This window comes from Lycorma delicatula, chromosome 10 (assembly GCF_047948215.1).
Source record: "Lycorma delicatula isolate Av1 chromosome 10, ASM4794821v1, whole genome shotgun sequence".
Lineage (NCBI taxonomy): Eukaryota > Metazoa > Arthropoda > Insecta > Hemiptera > Fulgoridae > Lycorma > Lycorma delicatula.
The window spans coordinates 80,718,066-80,738,147 of NC_134464.1; the positions used below are offsets into that span (position 1 = coordinate 80,718,066).

At 28.4% G+C, this 20,082-nt stretch overlaps 2 protein-coding genes across 2 annotated transcripts in view; one reads left to right on the top strand and one right to left on the bottom strand.

Annotated features, from left to right (window-relative positions):
* The first annotated feature begins 2,575 nt into the window (after nucleotides 1–2,575).
* nudC (nuclear distribution C, dynein complex regulator) overlaps nucleotides 2,576–20,082 on the top strand; it is a 313,220-nt gene continuing 295,713 nt past the window's right edge. The window contains exons 1-4 of the mRNA XM_075376521.1: nucleotides 2,576–2,889; nucleotides 5,743–5,820; nucleotides 8,541–8,753; nucleotides 10,968–11,183. Of these exons, the coding sequence (XP_075232636.1) occupies nucleotides 2,812–2,889; nucleotides 5,743–5,820; nucleotides 8,541–8,753; nucleotides 10,968–11,183 (585 nt within the window). The 5' untranslated portion in view covers nucleotides 2,576–2,811. The remainder of the gene's footprint in view (nucleotides 2,890–5,742; nucleotides 5,821–8,540; nucleotides 8,754–10,967; nucleotides 11,184–20,082) is intronic.
* Nucleotides 16,435–20,082, bottom strand: part of LOC142330994 (uncharacterized) — a 63,938-nt gene continuing 60,290 nt past the window's right edge. Inside the window, exon 4 of the mRNA XM_075376522.1 lies at nucleotides 16,435–18,999. Within this exon, the coding sequence (XP_075232637.1) occupies nucleotides 18,968–18,999 (32 nt within the window). The 3' untranslated portion in view covers nucleotides 16,435–18,967. The remainder of the gene's footprint in view (nucleotides 19,000–20,082) is intronic.

Here is a 20,082-nt window from a genome sequence, read left to right on the forward strand (position 1 = left end):
ACACGTTGAAGATCAACCTCGCTCAGGGAGATCTTCAACTTCAAAATCTGACGAAAACGTTGAGTCTGTGAGGGTTCTTGTGAGATCAGACCGTCGTTTAAAAATAAGGATGATGAATGAACAGTTTAACTTAAACACTTTCACCGTACATAAAATTTTGACGACGATTTGCTCATGCGAAAGGTTGTGCAAAATTGGTAATTGGTGTCGAAAAACCTCACAACGGAACAGAAGGACAATCGAAGAAACGTGTGCCTTGATCTTCTTGAGAGGATTGACAATGACCAAGAATTCTTCAATCGTGTGATCACAGGTAATGATCCTGGATAATTGTGTACGTTCCTGAAACAAAGCCGGCAAAGCGAAGAGTGGCTCACTCCGTCAAATCCTCGACCAAAAAAATGTCGAATGAGCAAATCAAAACTATGCTGATTTGCTTTTTTGACAGTAGGGGTATCGTGCATAAAGAATTTGTTCCTCCAGGAAAAACTGTCAACAATGTGTTTTACAAACGTGTCCTAGAAAGGCTCAGGAAAAGAGTGATTCGCGTGAGACGAGACATTGCAGACAAGTGGATGCTTCATCATGACAATGCTCCGTTAAATGCTCTACCAGTTGAAGCCTTCCAGCGCTGCTACCAGGAGAGGGAACAACGACTCCGTCGGTGTATAGCTGCCCATGGGAACTACTTTGAAGGGGGTAATATTGTTGTTTGAAAAAAATAAAAACTTTGACAAGTAAAAAGTCAGTCTCATTATTTTTCTCACACACCTCGTAAAAGGAAAAAAATACTGAAGAATTATGGTATAGAGAACTGTGAATAATATATAAACAGTTTAATTTATAATTTAATTTATATATTACTGATAATTTTTGTACACTCCTCCCTATTGTTGCATTTTATCTATCTCTTTTGGTTTTTTTATTTACCTTTTTTGTTGTATTGTTCTTTTAGTTTTAGTATTTTGTTTGTACCACCTAAAGAAGGTACTGTATATTGAAACAGCTGTTGTGATTTTTTTAAACAAATTTTGTGAAAATGAAATAACTTATTTTCTTTACTTTCTTTATGATGGATTTTCAAGTAATGGCTTCAACCATTTATTAGTCAAAAAGATTTTAAAACCAGAATATTTCAAATTAATTTACCTCCATAATAATTAAAATTTATAATGTATAAACTAAACATTGCAATTCATTAATATGGTCACAAAATGTAATGGCCTCTGCCTTATATCCAGAACTTAAGCCTTATGAGATAATCTGGGGATTTAGAAAATATAACATTGTAAATTTTAAATTGGATAACTATCAATTAAGTACAACAGCATGTACGTTTGATAAATAAGGATGACTGAACTCAAAGATGGAGGCTGGTACAGAAGTCAGAAGAAAAGTAACAGAAGTTGCCCTAGGCAAATTATTGGATATAATTATAGTGAGCATACAATAATTTCCAATTATGATCATTCTGATGATAATAACCACAATAAAGAAAGCAGTATTGAAGAGTTAGCATAGATTTTTGATAACTAAACATTTTTCTATTACAGTAGTATGTTGAATTATTGTAATTATAATAACTCTTAATTTGGCAATGAATTCAAATATTATGATTTACACAATAATTAAAAAGTTAATCTATATACTTTTTAATGTGGGTTTTATATTTTTAAGTTAAACTTTTTATTTTTAATTATCTATAAAATATAAGTGGTCTTATGGAAAATCTGCTGCCACATGATAAAAACCTTGCATCGTAAAGTCTGGATTATGGTAAAAAAAGGTAAATAATAGTAAGGAAATGAATTAAAACGACGTAGACTGCTAACAGTCGTGAGCTACATTTTCTGGAATGTGTAAGTATAAATGTTATCTTAACTTTAAAAATATTCATTTATATAAAGTCCAGATTTTTAAAATATGGTCTTTGAATGATGTCCTTTTGTTTGTAGGGTAGGGCTTGTTAATGTACAGCAAACTTTCTTAAATTTCTGCCTTAAAACACTTTAATTGACACAAAGACTTAAAACTATATAATTTCGGTTCATTACTATGATCGGTTATTAACACAAATTTAGAAAAACTAAAACTATTTTAAAATTATGAATGTAGCTTAAGCAATGTTTGCTTTTGAAAAATTAAATTGTAAGTTATCTGGATATTTTCTCTACAGATTGATTACCAGAGGAACTCCTCTAAAATTCGTGAACTAAGTTTTAAAAAGATAAACATTAATGAATTAAAAATGACAAGTTTTTGAAAGCTGGTTAAAACTTTACAAAATTCATAGAATCTATTTTGTAACTGGTTCTCGCTGAACGTAATTTAAATATAGTTCTTTTACTCTGAACAATGATTTGAAACTTCTAAACTGACTTTCAATTAACAGCACAATGAATAACATATAAAACAGATATGATTATAAAACAAAATAATAATAAGGAATATTATAAATCTGCAATAAAAAATACTGAAATACATTAACAGTATAATTTGCAGATAGCTCTGTTGCAATATTGATATCCAACAAGGTTGAAATCTTATTCATAACTCTATGTATATAAAGCAACATCTGCTTGATTACACATGGTTGTAGTGCGTTAGTTGTGTACGGTGATTGTTGAACTAACAGTTCAGTTTAATCATTAAGTCGATATCTTTAGTTTAATAAAATAGTGAACAAACTCTAATTTGAGATATCTGAAATAGTTAAGTAATTATTTCTATTCCTGAAGTGACATTAATTGAACCGTTTAAAAAGTTTTGCTTTATTGCGTGTTTCGTATAGGTTAACTTAGTAACTGAAAAATGCCTCGTCGTGCAGAAGATGAATTTGATGGAATGTTGCTGGCTATGGCACAGCAACACGAGGGTGGAGTAGCTGATGTGAGTTATTATTTTTTTAATTTTATTTCAGTAGATATTTTGTATCAGTGTTTGATGGGTAGTAGATGGATATACTATTTTAATGTAAGTTCGGTAAGGTTGTGAAAATCTGTTATTTTTTTACTTATAATATTTGAGTTTGGATCTGCGATTCGATTTTATGATTTTACGTTTTAAAATATTGATAAATTTTTTTTATTTCTTATGAAGCAGGTGATTACTGTCATCTCAAAAAAATGTTTTACAGTGGTATGTACTTATTTCAAAATTGTTACATGCTTAGTGGGAACATATAGCCTAGAATATTTATTGGGTACTTAGGCCCCATTATTTTTTTATAGCAAATTCTGAATTTTATTATTTAATTAATTTATTTTTAACCTCATTGACAAATTGATGCATTAGATATGCTTTTACTGTTGAAATATATTATGCACAATCAATGGATTTAGAGTTCATGACAATGTCTAGGTATTCCTGAATTGATTTATATTATTTGCATGTTGTCAAAAAAAATTAAAATTCATATTGTTTATCCAAAGTTAGGTTTAATTTATCTGCAATTTTAATATGAATTGATTAGTTTCTGAAAAGCAAATTTTTATATGACCAACATAATTATAGATCATTGTGTCTATAGTGTAGCTGTAGTGACTGATTTATTCTTTCACTTTTGTTTACATGCATACACACAAAACCTGTACAATTCATTTTTCATGATTGATTCTTGAGCTGCATTTTTGTCACATATTAGTATTGTTCTGTTGAAGGGATTATTTTTTCCAGTTGATATCAGTAATAGGTACTTGCGTATTAACGCCACCGCAGCTACAGCTTTATCTAGAAACAAAGTAGTCAATCAGATTTCGATTGACTACTTTGTTAAATAAATACTCAAAAAATGATTAAATAAATAGTCAAAAAATTTTACGGTGTTGATTAGTCAAGGTTAGCGAGCGAAGCGAGCGTAGGTTAAGTTTGGTTAAATTATATTTATAAAATAAATAAATATAAATAATCATTTATTAAAATTAATAAAGAGACTGTTTTGAATCTGTTAAACTCTATATTGGCCCATTTTCCACCGAAATCCGATTGACTACTTTGTTTTTAAATAAAGCTGTAGCTGCGGTGGCGTTAATACGTAAGTACCCAGTAATATTTTTCATGTAAGATAGATTTGTGTATTTATTCATATTTTATCCAGTAATATCTGCATAGATTATGCAAAAGAGATTACTTAAAATTGTTTTCTATTTAGCAAAATCTATTGCTCCTCTTTGCAAATCGTATCAGTCCAGTCTTGTTTACAGTTCTTATAATTAATATTATTTATGTGGGTTTCTTTGTGAGAGATAATTTTCAGAAATGAGTTGTAGCTTTTATATAAAGTAGTAGCCATTGCAGTATATATAAACAACCTATAATTATCTAGGCAGTGTCATGTGCACTGACTTAATTTTGTTACTATTTGTAAGATAAAACTAGCCTTACAAAATTTGAAAATTAAATTGGGAAGGACATTATATTGATCCAGATATAAATTCTATCTAGTAACTTGTGCATTCTTGGTTGGGCTAACCTTAATTCACAGGCTGACAACCTGTACAATATCAAATTCTGTTTTAAACCCTGGTAAAGTGCACATGTCTGTGAAGTTGGTGAGGCAAGTATAGCATATGCAGGCGCATGCTTATCTTATGCCTTGATCACCTTTTCATTGTTTTATCATCATCATTAAATGTGTAATGATATATGTATATCCTATAACATAATGTAAATGATATATGTACATCCTCTGTAATTGAACAGTGCCTGTAGAGTAAGTAAATAATTGAATAGACACTCACTGGTGATGTAAGAATTAGACACAGTCAGTCATTGAAGATGACTTACGTTTCATGAGGTGATTCTCTGTAATACAATGACTAATAGTAAGGAAGGTGTGGTGTAGTATTTCTCTGTTGTGAGTATATTTATGTTTAAATATAAATTCTGCCAAGTGTTCTATGAGATGTTATTTAGTATTGCTACAAAACTCCAACCTCACCCCCCCTAACCTTTCTCCATAAAACAACCTGTTCATATTAACATGTGAATAGGTCACTGTAACTCACAAAACTACTTACTAATTGACTGAAAATGCAGTGCAGACTTTGTTCTTGCATGGCTCACCCACTTTACAACATTTAGATCTGCATTTTTCTGATTCCAAGCATACCTTCTATCATATAGTGACAGAATTATCCTACCTTTGTTTGCAATGTGGAACTCATTGCATATCAGATCACCCCATCTAAAATTAAGTAGTTGCATGACCATTTTTGATTTTTGTAATTAATTGTATATTCATTCTCTTATTTCAAGAGTTCAAAACCAATTATTTTAAATTTTTAAATAACTTTGTATGCGACTATGCTCGCATGCCAATGTTTGCATTTTTTTGTATTTGCGATTTCCAATAGCTCAGAAACTAATTGACTTACAGACTTCAAAGAGAAATCATTGTATTATACACAAAAATTACTGCATATTTTGTTATATACATCATTTTTCCTATCTTGTATATTTATGTTCTAAAAGCAGCTATGATTTAGAATTTATTTTTCTTTAAAGAAATACAAATAATCTAAAATTAATTTAAAATACATTAACATTATCTGAATTCTATTAATGTATTTTTTTTTAAATTGATGCAGAAAATTTTTTATTACCATAACATGAAACATGTTGAGTATTTTTGTTATAACAAAACATGTTACATGTTATTACGCAACATGTTTCATAAGAATTATCTTAAAATTCTTTTTGATTAGAAAAATTATTGTAGTAAATTTCTTTTAAATTTTTCAGTTATTGGACACATTTTTTAATTTCCTTGCCCGTAAAACTGATTTCTACACTGGTGGAGGAGAAAATGCTGCTGAAAATGTAAGTTTATAATAATTTATTAGAAATTATTCGTTTTTTAATTTTATGATATGCTCATAAGTTAAATTATGCTTTGAAATTAATGCCAGTTGTGGCATTGAATCGGGATCCCACATTAGCTGTGTTTCATTGATAATACTGAGCCACTTTTAGTTGGCATCAGTTATGTGATGGATGTAGTGTGCGAGTGATTTACAGTGGAGTCCTAGATAATCCAAACTCTTGAGTTTCATGCTGTAGTTTATGTTTTGTTACAAAAAACAATAGTTCTGTTGAAATTCATAGGCAGCTTTGTGAGATTCATGGGCCAATCATTGTTAATTAAGTAAATTTAAGAAATGTGGTACTTATGGAAGGATGAGCAAGTGTTCATGATGAAAAGCATTGCAATTGCCCAGCAGTAATGAATGCTGTTTAGGAAGGGTGAATATAAAATTTTGTAATAATCTCTGATGTGTGGTTTCATAATGTTCTTTCTACCTCCTAATATTTCACAGTCAGTAATTTTTTACATTTTGACAGGGAAAATTGGTTACAAGAACTATGCTGGAGATAAATGTTGAGAATGTCAACAGAAACAAGCAGAAATGTTGCTTCAGTGCAACATTTTTTGTAGTGTTTTGAAAATATACAGATTGGGCTTACTCATTAAATCATCATGAGATGAAACTTGTGTAAAACAACAGTTAATAAAAGTACAAAAGCAGTACTTGACTGTAAACTGTTGCAATTTGTTTCTCAGAAAGGGTTGTTACTAATTCATTAACCCCTCTACTTAGTTGGTGCTCTGGAATATACAAAATTAAACCACAGGAGAATAAATGTAGACTGTATAGTGGATATTTGTAAGGTTTCCCAATTGATTTTGTGTAGTAGTAGTAGTAGTAGTACTGTCTGTAGTAGTAGTAGTAGTAGCAGCTGTATGAGGCCTGGTATTGTTTGTTTATGGGTCCATAAACATAGAAAATTTCTCTATAAATATCAGCAGCAGAGTTCTTTTTTGCCAATAGATATCAAATTACTGATTGCACCTTACAACACCCAGAATTATTTATTGTAGCATTTATTTCAGTCAGGCTATACACAACAACTAACGCAAATAACATTAACCTATTGTTGCAAACAGATCAGTTTCCATCGCATCTAGCGGTGGAAAATTGAAAACGGCTATTGCTTAATAAACATGCCCTGTATATAATCTTTAATGAGGTCATAAGATTGTTCAAATGTTTTTCTTAAACAATTATTTACAACAGCTTCATGCACTCCATTAAATTTGCTGGACCAGTCATGACATCTGGACATAAAAAGTAAAATTTGCTGGACTTCAGTACATGACATCTCACATTCCCAAATTGCAAATACAGTCTAGTCAAAATTTCAGAGGGTTTTACACACCCTATAGGTGAGAAACTGCATGCTAGTATGTTGTATCACCGACTATGAAACCTCTTGCTCTGACATGATGATACAGACCAAAGAGACATAAATGCTTGAAGTTACTGGAACGTCCAACTCCTCCAGATATCTCCATCGTTAATCTTTCCACATCAGCCCATTCATGTTCGTATGCAAGCCGTAAAGATAAAAGTCTAGTTTATATTTGACTGACCATATTTAAAAAATAAATAACATTAGTGTGTAGAAAATGAGAATTATATAGATGACCTACCTTGTAAAGTTACATATGAACTTTTAATGGAAATTAGCTAATACTAATATTAAAAAATGTTTGTTGGTTTCCATCATATTCTATTTAATGTGTAAAAAATAAAAATGTTTTTTTTTTGTCTTCAGTCATTTGACTGGTTTGATGCAGCTCTCCAAGATTCCCTATGTAGGGAACCTTGGAGAGCTGCATGGTTATGAATATCAAAAATGGTTATGAAGAGAAAATACATATTATTTTTTGTTGTGGTGAGAAAGGTCACTATTATTTTCATTATTTTTGAACTTTTTAATTAAACCAATTTTTAGAATTGTATAACTTATGTTTTATAACTTCTATTGTGTTTTTGAATAACTTCAGTTTATAACCATAGCTTTTGGCATTAATATTTTGCCCTTTCTTCATATGCTTTTCTATTATACTACTTGCTTGCGCATTACAACACACTACTTCATGTACCTTTCAAAAATTATCCATCTACTAGAAAAAAACTCTTTTATAATGAATAATTAATTTTCTTAAGTTAAATATTCTTTTTCTAATTATTTTTTTAATAATAAAATGTATTAGTTTGTTTAATATTCCTTATCTTTTGATATATCCTGTGCAGTTTTCATTTATTGTAGGTTATAATGTACCTTCATTGTTTGTACATAATTTGGGTATTGAGTGTACCCCTATAGCTTGAATGGTGGTTGGGAGACAGTATCGATAAGCCTAACCGATCCAGCCTCATCTTGAACTGTTAATTTCCTACTTAGAAAGCCAAACATTAACATAAAATAAATAAAAACCAATATTGAATTTTTTTATCAACTTAACAACATAATAGTTTAATGTTCACCATATGTCATAATAATTAATTGGTTGCTTTTAAATTTTTAATCATTAATTTTAAAGTATTTCAAATTAAGATATTTAAAAAATAGAATTACCATATTAGAAAAAAATAGTGTTTAGCCTAAACTGTGATATTTAATTTTAATAAATGATACATTTTTAATTTTTTATTAATACAGAAAAATAAAAATTTTTTGTGTTTTTTTTATAGCTGGTAATGACAATATTTAGAAAACATCAGCAAGCTGCACTGGCAGCTCATGCAAAGAAAAAATCAGAATCTGAAGAATTTGAACGTAAGAGAAAGGAAAGAATTGCTCGAGCAAGGGAAGAAGAACTGCAAAAGCAAAGAGAAGCACAAAAACCAAAAATAGTTGAATTAACTGATGAAGAAGCAGAAAATTTACAAAATGAAATCTGTCAGGTGAATTGACTTTGATTTTATTACTTTTTCTGTTTATTTAACAGTTTATTAACAGTAACTGTTTATTATTTATTTGTAATTTAACAGATGGTATATTAAGCGCACAAATAAAAACTATGAATTTTTTTGTTTACTTTTATATTTATTTTACCAGTTTTTTATGAGATTAAGCACAAAGACTGGTTGACTTTTTATGCCAAATAGCCTTTCTGGTGGTAACTTACTAGTGGTTTTCAATAATGTTTTGACATTTTTCTGTTAATACAATCATAGTTTAAGAACAGTTTTTGTTAATTTTTAAGTCTCATTTACTACTATAGTCACTAGGAAAAACAGTTCTAATGATGCTTCTTAATTAATTTTTGTTAAATCAATTGAGATTTTTGTAAATCTCATATATTTTTAGTAAAGAAGTCACAAAATATAACATTAATACATTTTAACTCCCAAAGTCAACTTTGGCCTGTAAGGAAGATCAGTGATCTCTATTTTTGCCATTACACCACTACCTTTTCAAATTCTTCTACTCATTTTCTTATGTATATTCCTCCTTTATATATCTTTTATATGTTATAACCATATAATGGTTGCAAATAGCCTAACATGTCATAAGACACTCTCATAAGTGACATAGACTCTAGGCATCCCATGTCAGACCTGCTAGGAAATTGAGGAGAAGCGGTTTCTCTTACCTTACATTCAGTGACCCTAACGTACAGCCACATTTCATTTCATGTCAAGAACACCAAAATTCAAGTGATACTACCAGCCACCGTTGTGGCTTCATCTGCCCTATATGCATATTGAACTTCAAAAATTGGAAATAAATTTTTAATTTTGGGTGCGCTTTTTCTCTCAAAACGTCATCACTATTTACATCTTACCAGATAAAATGTATAAATAAAAGATGTGTTCCAAAAATCAAGCTATTAATGAAATCAAGAGTATATTGAATTTGTTTAGAACTATTTTGCTAAATCCACCCAGCAAAATCCAGTTTTGTCATTCCATTTTTTTTTTTTAACGTTGCAATGGTTACATATTTTAATATTGTGACCTACTTGAATATTTTTCAAATTGTCATTTTCAGTGTAATAATCAAAAGCTGATTTGAAACTTAACTTATTTCTTGAAGGGTGAACTCTATATATATATATTGCTGTTCAAACCTTTGAGAACTCTGGCATAAATTCACATTGTTTACAATTATAAATTCTAGTAGCCATAGAAGGTGGTTTCGATATTTCTCAAACCATTAAAATTTTGTTAAATATGTAAATGGTCATCAATCCTTTTAATATTTTTATCAAACTTATTTGTTTTTATATACGTATATAATATATGATAATAATACAAATTAATCTTTTATATACAATGACTAATTAAATTTAGTAAATTGCATAGCTTTCTGAAAAATTGTTGATTTAGACAACGATCAATATAGACAACATTAAATTTAGAAAAAGAAGCTCTAGGTTATTTATTTATACAGTTCTCTATTTATGATTTATATAGAAGTGACATTGGTGAGGTTTGAACTGTAGAAAACTACAGTTGAAATTTCATAAAGATTGGTTCAGTAGTTTTCACAGTTATCAGGAACAAACGAGAAAGAGTATGTAGTAGTGAAATTCAGTCCTACAAATGACATCTTTATTCTGTAAAACATAGTCCTTAGAGTGACTGTACCGTGAACAATCATTACTCTTGCATAAAGCAACTCTTGACTGGTGGCTCTTGTACGTGAGTGTGTTAAATTCTTTCAACAACCATAAAAATGGCCGAGACAGATAATGTAATATAATGTCTTGTACCTTTTTTAATATTTTAGATTTATTTTTATATTTAATTTCTTTTATTTATGTTTCTTTAATTTCCTTAAGTCATATCATATGTTGTAGGTCTGCTTGTTAATCTTTGAATTTTTGATCTGAAGTATTGATTTTGATACTTATTCTTCATTATTTTGCAATGGCCAGACCAGTTTAATATCTTTTCATTTATTTTTTACATATCTCTTCTTCATTATAACAATTTCTGGCATATTATTCACTTTTTTCTTTTAAGATAACCATTTTTTCCAACCAATGTTGTCTATTAATTACATAAGTCAGATGTATGGTAAATATGGTCTTTCTCAATGTAGGGAAGGAATTCAAATATATGTAAAATTCTCACAACCAATATAACAATAAAAATTTACATTGGTTACAGAAGAAAGATGAACCAAACCGTTTGGATACTGGAGCAGGAGGTGATACTGTAGTAAAAGAAGAGGTAAATGGCGATAAAAGTGATGAGAAGAAGGATAAGGATAAAGAATCTGATGAAGAAGATGATCCTAATGAAGTAAATAAATTGAAACCTAACCAGGGCAATGGCTGTGATCTTCCTAACTACAAGTGGACCCAAACTTTGGCAGATATTGAGGTTAGTTTTAATAATTTTCTTAGTTAATTTATTGCTTGTTACTTACAGTTGTATTTGCATTGTAATAAATTTTTCATGGATTATTTTCTGATCCATACTACAATTTCGTTTCCTTATATTTGAAATCCACAAAAAAAAGTTATTTGTTAATCTTTATAAGAATTGAATGCTCTGTGAAAGTTGATTTGTTAAATATTCTGTGATTTAATAATATATATATATGATGATTGTGATGTTTTACTTTTTATATTTAGTTGGGACACTACAATCTTATTCAAAGGGCAAAAATACACATCTGGATTATTAGAATTAAAAAAAAATGGCAAATTTTTGCATGACTTCCAGCAATTCCAGTCAAGTAATGATTACCAATAATATTTAAGCCTTAAACATTTTTGTTTAGGGTTTCCTTACTGTGTGGGGAAAATTTAGGAAAAGTTATCTATAAGGAAGTGATCCCTAAAAGAAAAAATGGATTTCAAAGTATATTGGAAAAATAAAGTGTAATTTATGACGATAATGAAAAAAATAGCATTTTAAATGATGAAAATAATACAAAAAGAAAAACATTAAGAAAGAAAAAACATTTTAGACCTGTGAGTCTAAAATTTAAAAAAAAAATATAGATATATCTTGATATATATATATGAAGTATAAACTTCTAAAAATTCTTGAAAAATATTTAAAGTGAAGGGAGATAGAGTAAAAGAACAAAAAAAAATATATATTTTAATTTTAAGCTTTTTTTAGCCAAGCAGTCTGTCATTCTGTTATTTGTGTATACAGTATGCACATTTTTTGATTTTTGTTTTACTAAAATCTGAACAAAAGGTGCTTGATATTTTAAAAAAAAACATTTTTATATATTTCTCCAGTTAAAAATGACCTTTAAGTAAAGAATCTGTAACAAATAATTGATGTAATTGATTGGAAGAAGATAAATACCCTTGAATGATTAATGTTTTTCATATTAGGTGATGGCAGAGCCTATATTAAAACTGTCATTGATGATATGTAGGTATTGTATTGGACACATTTCATAAATTCATATTTTTCCATTTTACAAATATACTGTGAACATCATAGTTCTGTATAAGGTTTTGTTAATACTTTTCACTTTGGTTTAAAACTGTACTAACAATTTATATTAAATGTTTTTGTCAATCTATTTTATATATATTTTAATTTATTTTATTTGTTATGTCTTAGTGTTTTCTTTATTATGTTATATAGGCGCAATTATACAGTGAAATATTTTTATTTGATATCTAAAATAGGTTTGTTTTAGAATAATTAGCAATTATTATTTAATAAAGGAAGTGTATCATAAAACATTGAATGAAAATGCAACATAAATTATACAGAAAATTTTTTTGGTATTAGAATAAGTACAGTTTAAAGTTTAAACAGGATTTGTATTTCATATATAAGCAGTCATATGTTAGTGAAGACTGTATGAATTACTGAATATGCATAGAGTTAATCACTGCAGTGTAGACTCAGTTATTATAGTTGTATAATAATATAAGAGATGAATAAAAATGATTGCATCTTTTTGGTGCTTGATAAATTACTTTGAACAAATCTCAAATTAGGCAAAAACTGAATATTTATATTTTTTCTTCAATTTTAAAACATCTGTATTGATACAGGTACTATATTGCTGGGATTATTCCAGTTGATGCTGTTCTTTCATGCCACAGCTAACTAATTAGTGTAGTTTTTTACTCAAACGTATAACTTTTTTTTCAATTTTTCTTTTTATTTCTAGAAAATAATCTGTTGACATGCCAGGTTTTGAAGTTGTTTTTGTGAAAAGCTGGGTTTTTGTATTCCATCAGAGTAAACGTAATAGAATTTTCTTGGTTTGATCTTTTTGTCATCTTGGTTTACAAAAATCTGTGCCAAGTGGTAGAGATGATTAGAGAAAATATATTATTCAGACAGGATGAAGAATAGGAAATCCACAATTGGCTGAATCATTTCACAAGAGAAGAAGTTCTATTAAAACTGTGCTGTCAGTATCAATAGAAGAGGGAAAAAGAGCACAGAAACATGTAAAAATTATAGACAATCTAAAATGAAATGGTAGCTGGAACTCAAAACTGTACCGGGAGGTAGAGATAAGAGACAGACGTGGAGCAAGGGTTCTATGTTAGGGCAGATAACCATACATGATTTGTATAATTACCTTTTTTTTATATGCCAGTTAACTTATTTCTTCCTTAAACTTAATTCTTTCAGTAAATTAGCACCATGAATTATGATCTGACACTTCTGTTTTACAGTAATCATAATTAGTAATGGATATTAGATATATATTCGCACTTCTTATTTAGTTTCCACCAAAGTGATGTATCATAAAGAAATTATTTTTGTTATTTACATTATCAAAAAATTGTTTTTGTTAATTATAAATTCAGCAATGATTCTTAATTTATATATGCCCAATCATTTTGTAAATTTGAACTTGCACTCTCACCCATTTATTTATAAATTGATTTTAGTATTACGAAATACCATTACATGCATGATGTTTCAAATGCTGACATTTTGTAATGTGATATTAAGGTTAGATTAATTGATGTGATTAAAATTTGCGGAAGGAAAATGAATTTTTATTCTTGATTACAATTTGAAATGTTGTCTATCTGGTATCTGTGTTTGACTTAATGGATTACCTGTTGAGTACAAATTGAAATGTCTATCTGGTATCTGTGTTTTAACTTTTAATGGATTGCTTGTTGAGTACAAATTATACATATTTACTGTATGCTCTTCCAAATTAGCCCACCTACAAAAATGAAACTGTTTAGGGATAATTCCTAAGTGTCTGTTTGATTTTTATGATACTTAATTGAGTTCAAACCTAAGCCATATAGCTTTTTAAGTTATGCCAGATGCACCAGAAATCCCTCATGGTGAAACAGTTTGTTGCCTTTTTCCATTTGAATATAATTTTTCAAAAAAATTGAAATTTTGAGTAGCTTTTAAAACCGTTTTCTCAAGTGGTTGTTATTTTACACATGATAAAAGTATATAATATCCATTTTCATAATTACTTAACAGGTGACTGCTATATGAGTCATGAAAATATGTCTCAGCGGTAATTGCCATGAGCGCTATGAGACATAATGGAACTTTACTCCAGTTAAGAGGCAAGATATCATTCTATGTCTCATTTTTCATGGTGTTTTATATACCATTTTATTACCACAATATGTGTAGTTTCCAATGTTATCTAGCTTTTTGTAGTTTTTTTTTTTTTTAAATTCAGTTGTAAAACAAAATCGGAAAATTTAATAATAGACTGATTTTTATAGAGCATATTTTACTAAAAACTGACAAAACATTTAGATGTAAATTATGCTATAAAAAAGTGACTGTTGTTGGGAGTGCTGGTACTCAAAAAAAATATCAAAAAAATTAAGATGTTTTGTAATGGTTGTAGAACCCACATGCGTTTAGATGTTTTTTTGAGAATCATGTAATAAAGGCCAAATAAACAGTTTAATATAGGGGACATAAAACATTACTGTAGTTAGTTTTTATAAAATTTTTAATCACTTAATTTAGTGTAGTATGACTTATATCCCAGTTAGCCGTGTTTTTGAGTAAAGTACATGTAAATAATTAGTGTAAAAATAATGACTCGGATAAATAAAGACAATATTTTTAAATATTGTTAAGACAGTTAATTTTAAATTTTAGTTTGCAGATTGTAGATTCGTAATTGTACTGTATGATTTTTTTTTCGTAAATGACACAAATTTATCTCTTAGTTTGCCCGTGCAATTTTCAAATGCTGCGAGACATAAATTTGTCTCAAATTTTTTTTTAATATTTGAAAAAATATTGCTTAATTTGATTTGAATATATTGTATAAGTAGGCCAGAATATCAAAAATCGAAAAAAAAAAATAACAGCATTGGTGGATGGTAACCTCATTTAACGTGTAGCAGTCACCTATCTATAGAACCAGTAAACAAAATATTTTGAATGAAAAAGTAAAATTACATTATTTCTGGTTGCGGGTTTCTTCTGATTGATAATAATATTGCTAGTTGGCAACTAAATAAATTTAAAATGATATTTTATAAATTGTTTTTATGTAAAAAGTATTAATATTTTTGAAGTCCTTATTTTATTTTAAAATAAGCTCTTTTTTATACACTTTTGTTGGGTTTCAACAAAAAAAATTTGGTTTTGTCTCCCATTTTGATTTTGTCAACTTGCTCATACCATTCATACGTATTTCTTGAGAAAAGGGGAGGGCTTGTCTTGCATTCATTTCATAAACGTTTAACATATCTGACTTTTTATGAAAATTGCTGAGATATAAATTTCATCTTATCTTCATTTAAAGTCTTGAGCTACACAAAGTTGGGTGTATTTTTTATCGCATAAGAGAAATAGTGTGAATTCATTGGGGGAGGAAAACATACTGATGAGAATTAAAAATAAATTATTAAAATTAATTTTCTTATATTGATCCTTTGCAAAATCACAGAATTTGCTTTACCTTATCAATTTTGATGCTAAAGAATGAGGTAGCCAATAACAACAATTTGATAATGTTATTATAATTTAGTAATATTTTATGATTTTGTGTATCACACAATTGTTAATGAGTTTGTTTATAAAATGCAAATCACTACAGTGTTAATCAATATTCAATCACATTTTTATTATTGAAGTTTTGTGCTGTAGAAAAGGTATATAATTTAACTTATGTATTATCCAGAACCATTGTGTTGATATTTATGAATGGGTGGGGGAAGTAATAGGTTAAGGTTATGCATTTTTATGCGATCTTATTTGTGGTGAGGGATTTCTAACAAAGGTTTATATTTTTCTTTGTGGTTTGTCTATTAAATTTTTTGTTGCAATAGGTTTTATATTTAATTAGTGTAAATTTTGTTACCTAATCTGATGTATCATTATGAGGTTTTATGATCCTGTAAAGCTTGATTTTGAAGGCAGCATATTTTTATGTTGTGTGGAGTTTATTTTTCTTTTGTATCTAATTCTTAAGTTGTAGTTTTGATTTTTATCTAAATAAAATATTATTCAGTAGTTTTATTAAAGGAAATGAACTGGTTTTAAAAAATTGTTCAACTTGCTTTTTATAAAAATGAGTTCCATTTCTTAAAAAAAAACTATGAAACACATTGAAGATTCGAAGTAATTGATTGTAAAATAAATTATAACAACTTTTTTATCATTAGAATTATAGCATATTTAAATCAGTACAGTTACAAAAAATTAAATAGTATGTCTTTATTATTACTAAATTATACATTCTAAAATAAATATGATTACATTTTTACTTACACATAATAGGCTTACTTATATTTTTATAATTATGTATATTCTTTTTTTCTTATCTGAAGTTACACATTTTTTTCTTTCTGATTTTTCCCTTTGATAATATTTAAATTAACTTCTTATTATTTATTTTTTTTAAATTTTTTAATGTAGTGTTTCATCCTAAACATAATATTAAATAAAATCACAGACTATTCATGAAGTTAGCTAAATAATTAAACATATCTTTATTTCAGATACACTATAAATGTAAATATTTGAATAACCCCTCATATCTTAAAAAATTGATTTTTTTCTGTACATTTCAAATTTGTTTATTTTAAAATTCTGTTTATTATTTAATCAGAAACTTATTCATATTTTTTGTAGTTAATATATTTTGAGTATTATGAGGTTTGATAAAAAAATATGCAGAATTTAAAAATTTTCCGTGCTGTGTAAGTCCAATTGTCACAACTTTTTGGTACATTGTTGTGTTGGTACATTTGTCCCTAACATACATTTACATTGGTATTGGATTCTTGGTTTTTTTTGGCTTTCGAAAAGACTACACATGTTTTCGTATGGTTGGGGATTTTTAACTTTTGGAAAAAATGGAACATGAATTTGCATTAAATTTTTCTTTAACAATGGAATAAAGTGCAGCACTAGATTGGAATTGTTGAATGTTGCTTTTGGCGATTCTTCTATGAATAAAACAAGCTTTTACAAGTGGTAAAAATGTTTTCAAGAGGTCTGCAAAGGTATTAAGATGAGGGCTCTGGGTGTCCCAGCACATCAACAGCCAATGACAGTGTTGAAAAAATGAATACAGACAGTTACCAGATAGATCACTATCAATTTTTTCAGGCACTATAAATTTCAGCCAAAAGCAGGGCTAAATGAACATTACTCGGGAGTTGCTGAATGAAGTGAATGATGATCCAGAACTACTAAAATGGATAATTACTATTGATGAAACATGGGGGTACGGGTATGATGTCGAACTAAGGACCAATTGTCCCAATGGAAGCTTCCTGAAGAGCCAAGAATTGAAAAGAGCTAGTAAAATTTGATAGAATGTGAAGTTTCTGATCACTGTGTTCTTTGATTTCAATGGCTTAATGAATCATGAGTTCTTGCCACCAGAATGCACAGTGAATAAGGAGTACTACCTGGATGTTCTACGCCATTTGCGTTGAAGAAAATGCTCGGATTTGCGATGAAACAATTTATGAATTGCACCTGCCCTCATTTCACTACTAGTAAAAGATTTTTTGCCAAAAACAACACTGTTGATATCTCAGCTACCATATTCACTGGATATAACCCCTGTGACTTCTTCCTATTTTCTTGTTTGAAAAGAACCAGGAAAGGATGATATTTTGCCAACACTGAAGAGATAAATACGATACCGAAAATGGATTCTGGAGGTGCTTGGTAAAAGCACTGCCACAGATGTATTATATATCTGAAGGAGAGTACTTTCAAGGTGACAGAATCAGTATTGATGAAATATACAATTGGGAAATAAATTTTTTTTTTGAGGAAAACTAAATTTCCGAGTATTTTTTTATTAACCTCATACAGCAAAGTGTGCATGTAAGTGTGTCCAAGTTTTTCAGTGCAAAGAAATTATAAGGATCACAGTAATCCCTACAGCAGTATATGCAGGTGATCCCTGATTTACATAAGGATTAGAGTCAAAAAACCTTTTAATGATTAAGTCTTGACTTTTATTTAGAAAATTTACTAATAAATATTGTGTAAATTATAATTATACTAAGTGTACATGAACTCAATTTAAGTATGTTTAAACAAATTTGTGTGAGGCATTGCAAAAATTAATAGTTTTATATATATCATATTATTAATTATATATATCATATTATTAGAATACAAATGGTTTTAAGTTAATAATTATTATCATTTGTATTCTATAGTTCAAGGCACACTTGTTGCAGTATGATTTGTTTGTCTAGCACAAGAATTTCAGTGCTACTTCAGTTTATTTTGTTTAATATTCCAGTTTTTGTTCTATTGTAGTAAATAGTATATAGTATAAACATCTATCTTTATAAGACACAGCAATTTTAAAAAATTTCATAGTGTAAAAAATAGTATCTTGTATAAACAAAATGGAAAATATTATTATTACAGATTGTTGTAAATTACAGTATTTTATACACTCATCTTAACAGTATCGGATATTTAAAGCTTGTTCTAGAAATGACATTTACTAATCAAACAATATGTTTATCAATTTTTTTCTCAGTTTCTTTTCAATTTATCTGAAGCCTTTAAAAGAAATATGAAAGCTTAGGAAAGTAAGAATTTCCTTTTATATTATACATGTATAAATTATCCAGAGTACACAAATATGGCTGTATTGTAATTAAAAAATTATAATTAAAATAATAATTGTCATTGTAAATGGCTAATACTGTTATATAAATTTGGTTTATATATTTTTCTTCTCACAGCAATTGCTGAATGTTTCTTGCACGTCCTGAAACAAAAAATTAGTAAATATTAATTTTTTTTGTAGTAAAATGTGTATTAATTTGTTAGGATTAAGTGCAGATATTTTTTAATCTATGTTAATTATATTGTCTCACAATTAAATAGGTTGGCAGAGTGTATTCTCCTGAATAAACCTAACTAGGCTTGTTTTGTATTATTTAATTGCATTAAAAAAAAAAAAAAAAATTAGTAAAATATATTATTTAAAAATTTAAATATATTTTTATACTTATTAATTGTCCTGTAATTATGTCTTCAAAAGGATTTGAATATGATTCCTGTAGCATTTTTTAATAAATACTGTTCCACGTATGGATTATTCTATTTGTTAATATTAAAAAGATTAATTAATATTCCAAAAATTTATAATAAAATATAATATTACTTTACTATTTTATGCTTTTATTTTTTATGAACCACTTAAACTAAGAAAAACTTTAATTTGACTTAAGTTAGCTAGCTGTTCATATTATTGTACTGTATAAAAATCAGTAATACTATATAAAAACTTATACATATTTTTATCTCAAATTCCCACAATAAACTCCATTGGGATCTAGCCTAATGGTTTATTATTTGTTGGATTCTTTCACACCATAGAATTATGGAGCCTGACCATGGCTTTCCTTAAGGAAATTTGTACCTCTCTGTTCGTGAGTAGTTTTTAGTTACTGATTGGAAAGCAATAATCTGTTATAACATGTATTTGAGTTGAATCATATAAAATCGTAGGCAAGTTCTGCCTCTATCCTGGGTAAAGGTATCCTGATCCAGTAATTATTGACTAGTGGTCTAGTGGTTTAGCTGGTCTAGTGGTTAACGCGCCTTCCCAAATCAGCTGATTTGGAAAGTCGAGAGTTACAGCGTTCAAGTCCTAGTAAAGCCAGTTATTTTTACACGGATTTGAATACTAGATCGTGGATACTGGTGTTCTTTGGTGGGTTAGATTTCAATTAACCACACATCTCAGGAATGGTCGAACTGAGAATGTACAAGACTACACTTCATTTACACTCATTCATATCATCCTCATTCATCCTCTGAAGAATTATCTAAACAGTAGTTACCG